Consider the following 6,643-nt stretch of genomic DNA (forward strand, 5'->3'; position numbering starts at 1 on the left):
ACTAAGAAGGTACACTAAATAAAGTGGTTTTATGCAATAATGATCAGGCTTGCCATAGTGTTTTCTACCTTCTTACTTATGTCCAATTTTATTTTTGTTTTTTCCCTTTGAATGCTGTTCTGACTCCCTTCTGACTCATAATTAATAGTTAAAACCAAATGAAGAGTTGAAGGAAAATACCACCCTGCTGGCCAGGATTGATGAGACTGGGACAGTCAAAGCTGGAGAGTCAAAGTGAAAGGATGCTAGAAAGTTAGTACAGAACCTACTGTGGATATTAAGGAGGTCAACTTTACTACTTTTTAAGCAGACAAGGACATGAACCTTTGATTTTACATTGAGTGTATCTCCTTTTTGGAACTCACAAATCCATCCCTAACCTTTTTCGCCAATATGGACCTTTCTGCAATGACCAAACTGTCACAACTCCACAAGCTAGAGATGACACCCATGTACGTAATACCCCAGTATCTTATCTGTTCAGAGTAAGTGCATAAAAGGAGAAGAAATTCGTAACTCTTCCTTTTCCATCCTTCCAGTTGGCTCCAATGGGAGAGGTCTGACCTATCTCACACTCCTAGAGCACTAAAGGGACTCAGTGATCCTTTATCTGAGCATGAAAAACAATGAGTGGATTCCAGCAACTTCTTGGCCTGTCAGTGGAGGAGAATATTCCACAGATAAACACATAATGCATGGCTGATTGTGTTATGAAAATGAAATATTAACCTTTGGATAGAGTGATATACTTTGGTTTGTGATTTTCCTCTGCAACATTTCCGGTGTTTTTAAGGAATATGATTTTATACTGGTAAACATCAAACGATCAAAACAACAGGCGTGCTACAGTGATGTAATGCATGCGACAAAATCTATTACATGTGTTGCAACAAGTAAGAGCAGCAATTTTATGACACACTGGAAGAAACAAATTAGACGTTCTTCTCTGAAATAGTCAGCTGTCCTTTGACCACGGAGAACAAAAACAAATCGCTTTGACCTACACTTGGAAAATAAAAGTGTAGCGCAATGACTCGCGTGGGTTCGACTTCTCTCCTGACTCATAATTAATGGTGAAAACCAAATGGAGAGGTGAGGGAAAATCCCGCCCCGTTGGCTGTGAGGGGTGAGACCGGGACAGTCAAAGCTGGAAGCTGGAGAGTCAAAGTGAGAGGACGCTGGAAAGTTAGGACAGAACCTACTGTTGATATTAACGAGGTCTTTACTTTACTGCTATTTTTAAGCGGACAAGGACATGAAACTTTAATTTTACATCGAGTAACGCATCAATTCTGCGTCTTTACGCACGAGAGGAAAAAACAAATAAAACAACAACTTCGACATTTTTGGAAATCTGCTCATTGCAGGGATGTTCAAGCGAGCCACATCATTCTGACAGGTAGGATAACTTTCTAGCATACTGTTGCGGGAGCGAAGAAAAACACACCGATTGCGCAAAGACTGTGCGCTAACAATGCACGAGCTCTGTGTCATTTTTGATAACTTTCACAAAACAGGAAAGTCAGGAAGAGGAAAGTTACGCAGAGGCAGGATTTCAATTAAAGCCTCTGGTATTTTTTTACTTCTGTAAAGAAGTTGGCTGTAACACTGTGCCTTGTTTCTGAAACTGGAAGAAACTTAATTTATGTTCATCGTCATTGTGAGGGGGGCATTTCTGGATCATTTAAAGACCTTTATAAAAGTCTTTTCTTTTTTTAAGGAAAGAAAGAAAGAATAATAAATGATGACATAAACACTCCCCAGACTCATTATTCAACTATAATGCCAAAATTGTAAGTACTTGAAGTAAGTGGTAGTGGATAGAACAAAAGAACTGGCAGTTTAGATCATCTGATTTTTTTCAGCTTCTTCATGAGACTGTGTTTTATTTAACCTGTAAGTGCCACTGCTGTCTTTGTCAGGACACTTGTCTGAATGGATTTTTGTTCTGATGTACTTATTTGCTTAGTTGCATAGCTTTAAACTGGCAATACTTTCCTTTTTTTCAATGCAGATTTGATGTTTCTATAGAATAATCTTCTTTAGTTCCTAAGCTCAGAGAAAACCGAGTAATTTTTTAAACGTTATCTTTTAACTTTTCTTCACAGGCTCCTCAAAGGATGTGACTCTGCCAACTTGACCACCCTTGCCTCTGTGTCCAGTGCTGTGCCGCCCTCTGCTGTGTGACCGAGGAAGGTCAAGAAGGGCCAGGCAGTATGAGTAATCAAATAGAGGAGGGGATGAACCCTGTCATAGTCATCCACTACAACCACTCGGGAAAGTGGGAACGGCCCCGCGTCAGTGGGGCCTGTAAAATGGTGCTGCTGCTCCTCATCTGCGTGCTGATTGTTCTGGAGAACATTACAGTTCTCCTCGCCATCTGGAGGAATAAGCGCTTCCATAGCCGTATGTACTTTCTCATTGGAAACCTAGCGTTGTCAGACCTGCTGGCTGGGGTGGCTTATATGGTTAACATCTTTACCTCGGGACCCAAAACCTTCTTCTTGACGCCACTGGAGTGGCTGGCCAGAGAAGGCAGCATGTTCGTAGCCCTCAGCGCTTCAACCTTCAGCCTTCTGGCCATTGGGATCGAGAGGCACATGACAATGGTGCGTCTGCGCCCCTGCGAGACAGCAGGTCGAGGTCGGCTTCTAGCACTGCTGGTAGCCTGCTGGCTTGTGTCAGTACTGCTGAGTGCTCTGCCCAGCCTGGGCTGGAACTGCCTAAACAATCTGCCTTCCTGCTCCACAGTGCTGCCACTCTATGCTAAGAGTTATATTGCTTTCTGCATCAGTGTGTTCAGTGCCCTGTTGGTGGCCATCATTATACTCTACATCAGGATCTACCGTCTGGTGACCTCCAGTAGCCGCAGGGTGAGCAGCCGGCCTTCAGAGCGTTCGTTGGCCTTGCTTCGTACGGTGGTTATTGTGCTTGGGGTTTTTGTCATGTGCTGGTCTCCCTTGTTTCTCCTGCTCCTGCTGGATGTTGGTTGCAGCCCAGATAAGTGCCCTGTTCTCTACCAGGTGGACTGGTTCATTGCCCTTGCTGTACTCAACTCTGCCCTTAACCCCCTCATATATACTCTGTCCAGCAGAGAAATGAGAAGCGCATTTTTCCGGTTGCTGTGCTGTTGTCAGACCAGCATGGAGCACACTGGGACTCCTGCAGTGGGCAACCCCAACCTAGGGACAATCATCCCCACAGGAGAAAACAGCAAGACAAGTTTTGGTGGAGGAGGGGGGAGCGGGGATGGGAAGTCTACAATGAATAGAGGGAAGGTTCCCACACCTGTGAACTTAGACAACAAGCACGGAGATCCCTCCGCCACTGCCGTGCCCCATCCTTCAGGGCCAGCAGACCTGCTTTCAGCTGTACTTGTCAAGGCGGGAGCGCTGCCAGCCCTCAACAAGTTTTAAATGGAAAAGCCTAAATGGGGTGTTACAGTCACACAGAAACCGACTGGTCTGATATAATCCTGCTACCAGCCACTTTTTGCTTGTACAGTGTCGTTTGGGAAGCATGGCTTAGATGAAGTAATGATAAAATAATTCAGAAATTCATTTGGAACCAAATGCATCTGATTCTGAAGCATAGTACAAAGGAACTCTTTTAAAGCCACTATTTACAGGAACTCAGATGTCTTTTCCAACACTAGACTCACTCGAATACAGCGTCGGAGACTTACTTGGATTTAGAAATTTTCGACATTGAATTCATATTGTGACTGGGGATGCCGTAAAGCATGATTTACTCTTTTACTGTTTTGTCTGTCATTGAGTTTTGTTTTTTTCTTGTCATTTTAAGCAAAATGATCAAATTCTTGCACTTTTCTTTTTTTTGCATGTACTATACGCAGGAAATCTTCAAACACCTGCATTTTTCATTACTTGACTTGATAGACTATTTATTTTCTGTGAGAACATTTGCCACCTTAATGCTACACAGCAGTGTTTTATTTTTGGTTTGTTTTTTGCTTTGTGTGCATGAAACCCATCATGGTACTAGGACTTTACTGTTCACTTTATTATTGATTATTTGCAATGCACTGTGAGAGAAACCTATTCTATAAGTTTAGTGCCAGACTAGCAGCCTCATCAGGCTGTGATGTGCATAATTACAAACCAAAAACAACAACAACAAAAAACCTGTTGGTTGAAGGAAAATGACACTGCTAGTAATTGATGCTTACCACTAGTGGGCAACATAGTAAAGTATGCCCTGATGGTAGTGCTGCAGGAGGTGGTGTTAATTTGTGGGATTCAACTCATGGACGTTTCAGGCTCAGCTCTTCATTACTATTCTTGGTTCATCTTTTCGTCAGTCAACAGAAGCTACACTGTGAGCAAAATCGGCCTGGCTAATAGCGACAATCATGAAAATTTTAGGGTCTCATCAGCACATCTACAAACCACTTGCCCATCAACTAACCACTAGTAAATACGAGTGTTGGATGTGAATTATTTAAAAGTTGTAGACTGTAAATGACATTTATGCTGAGGGTGATGTATTGCCTGATACGTTAAATAGCAAATAAAATTCTATTCGCTTTTATCCGATTTTTATGCGTCATTTTGTTTTATGGAACAATCCCCTTCCTCTCATTTCGTCTGTCCCTGTGATCGCCAGCTGCATAAATTTGCTAAAGAATAGTCATAAAACCCGATGATAATAACCTTTTGCCAAATGAATGGCAGATTCTACTACTATCAATCCTTCATAAGATCCTTATTGAAGCCTAAACCATGAATTCCACACATTTATTAATGTGCGGTATAATTTTCCGTTGGTTTATTAATTGCTTTTCACAGAGGAGAGAAGAAATATCATCAGATTTAACCTGCTGCACTCATTTAATACCCTAATGGGAGCATGTTCCTGCTATCTTACACGCCTACACATGCAGACATGGGTCAGACGCTGATGAATAATGCAAAAAAAAAAAATTTCATCCTTATTATGACTTGATCTTTCCAGTCAGTGAGGTCATTTACCGATAAAAGGCGTACTACTTGTGGCTACTGTGGAAAAACAGTCTGGGTGTTGTATGAATTCTATGAAAATCATTTAGGGTGTTTCTTTAACAAAAAAAGAGTGATACCTGTGTGAATGATTTGATTGGCAGAGGATAACAGATAATAATCAGATGTGTAAGCAGCATATTTTCTAGACGTTGATAACTAAAGACAAGGAAAGAATTTGTTTTTGTCCTAAAATACTGCTGCACTAAAGCGTACTTTTACACTGAGCTGACAAATGAGCAGAGTTTGATCTTTTTACTGCACTGCGAGACCAGACAGGTGCTGTCAGAGTGGCATTTTATACTTGCCTCAGCTAAAGGATGTGTCTCGGCTCTGCACTTCCAGTTCTGATGAAGAGAGACAGCGAGGACGCAATACCGGCCGAACATTTCCAGCTTAAAGGTCACTGACTGCTTCCTGTCAAAAATGTCTGAACACGTTCTTTTCTGAATTAGCTGGGGATGATTGTGGCCTTATGCCACGTGGAACACCGGAAAATGTCCAAATGTTGAGCTGTGTAGTGTGATTTATAGACAGTGTATCCTGTGTTTCCTGAAACAGTTAACCCAATCTCTGCTTCATCCTCACCATTGCTTTATTAAATCACATCCTCATTTTAGTTCCGCTAAATCTGTCTTTTTTTGGTCTGAAAACAGGTTTGCAAAGAATAGAAGATAAATAAATAAAAAATAGAAGATAAATAAATCCATAAAAATAAGCAACATACAGAATAATAGAAAATTTCCCTCTCAGAAATTTCACCGAGGGGATCCAGCAATATTTAAAACACGTTAAATTAAAGCTATTCCAAAAAGGATGATTATTCTTTATCCCCTCCTTAACATAAAGTTTGGAGTTTGAGATAAATCTTTTAATGTCATGGCAAAAAAAAGAAAACTAAATATTGTGGCACTATCATGTACAAATATCCTAATGTAACAGCAAGATGGACTGCTACTCCAAAATATAGACAATACAATGAAAAACAAGGAATGAATAAATAGCTTGGGGGAAAAAAATCATAGGCAGAATTGTCAAAAATAGAAGCAACACAATCACAGTGGTCAAGATTACAACAATGTGGGATTTTTACAGGGACCAAAATATTTAACAGCTCACGAAAGGCAACAAAGTGAAGATCAGCTGCAATCTGGGCAGATCAGCTGATCTCAGTGTCACCAAGCACCAGGTGACGGCTCAGCTGAAGCTGTTTGAGACATCCCACTCGCCAAATCTCAGCGAAACAGTCCATGCTGACTTAACCTGCCCAGAGCTGCGTATCTTTGCAAGCCACTTTGCAACCCACCTGTATTCCACCCCTTTTACTGCTCAGTTCTATGCTGGGATTTTGCTAGTGATCTCACTCCTCCAGCTGCCTCCAGAGTGGGGAGGTGAGCTCCTTATGTTTTTATGCTTTATGAGAAAGGGTGGGGAGGTCCCAAAACAGAGCTACACTGACATTTACAAATGACTACAAATGTAACCTAAGATTTTATTTTGACTGTAGTGGTGTTGGCTGAAATGTTATTTAAGGACGTGTGTAGTATGTACTGTGAGCAGTTAAGAAAGTACAGTGAATTACAGTTTCCAGCTGATTTTAGACCCCTTTTTTCATTCTGACCTTG

At 41.4% G+C, this 6,643-nt stretch overlaps 1 protein-coding gene across 1 annotated transcript; it reads left to right on the plus strand.

Annotated features, from left to right (window-relative positions):
* The first annotated feature begins 858 nt into the window (after positions 1 to 858).
* On the plus strand, positions 859 to 6,643 carry s1pr3a (sphingosine-1-phosphate receptor 3a). The gene is made up of 2 exons (XM_084922268.1): positions 859 to 1,399; positions 2,109 to 6,643. Exon 2 carries the CDS (start codon positions 2,217 to 2,219, stop codon positions 3,414 to 3,416), a length of 1,200 nt encoding a protein of 399 aa, XP_084778394.1. The 5' UTR covers positions 859 to 1,399; positions 2,109 to 2,216; the 3' UTR covers positions 3,417 to 6,643.

Source organism: Perissodus microlepis, chromosome 23 (assembly GCF_051167445.1).
Source record: "Perissodus microlepis isolate ML-2025 ecotype Zambia chromosome 23, ASM5116744v1, whole genome shotgun sequence".
Taxonomy (NCBI): Eukaryota; Metazoa; Chordata; class Actinopteri; order Cichliformes; family Cichlidae; genus Perissodus; species Perissodus microlepis.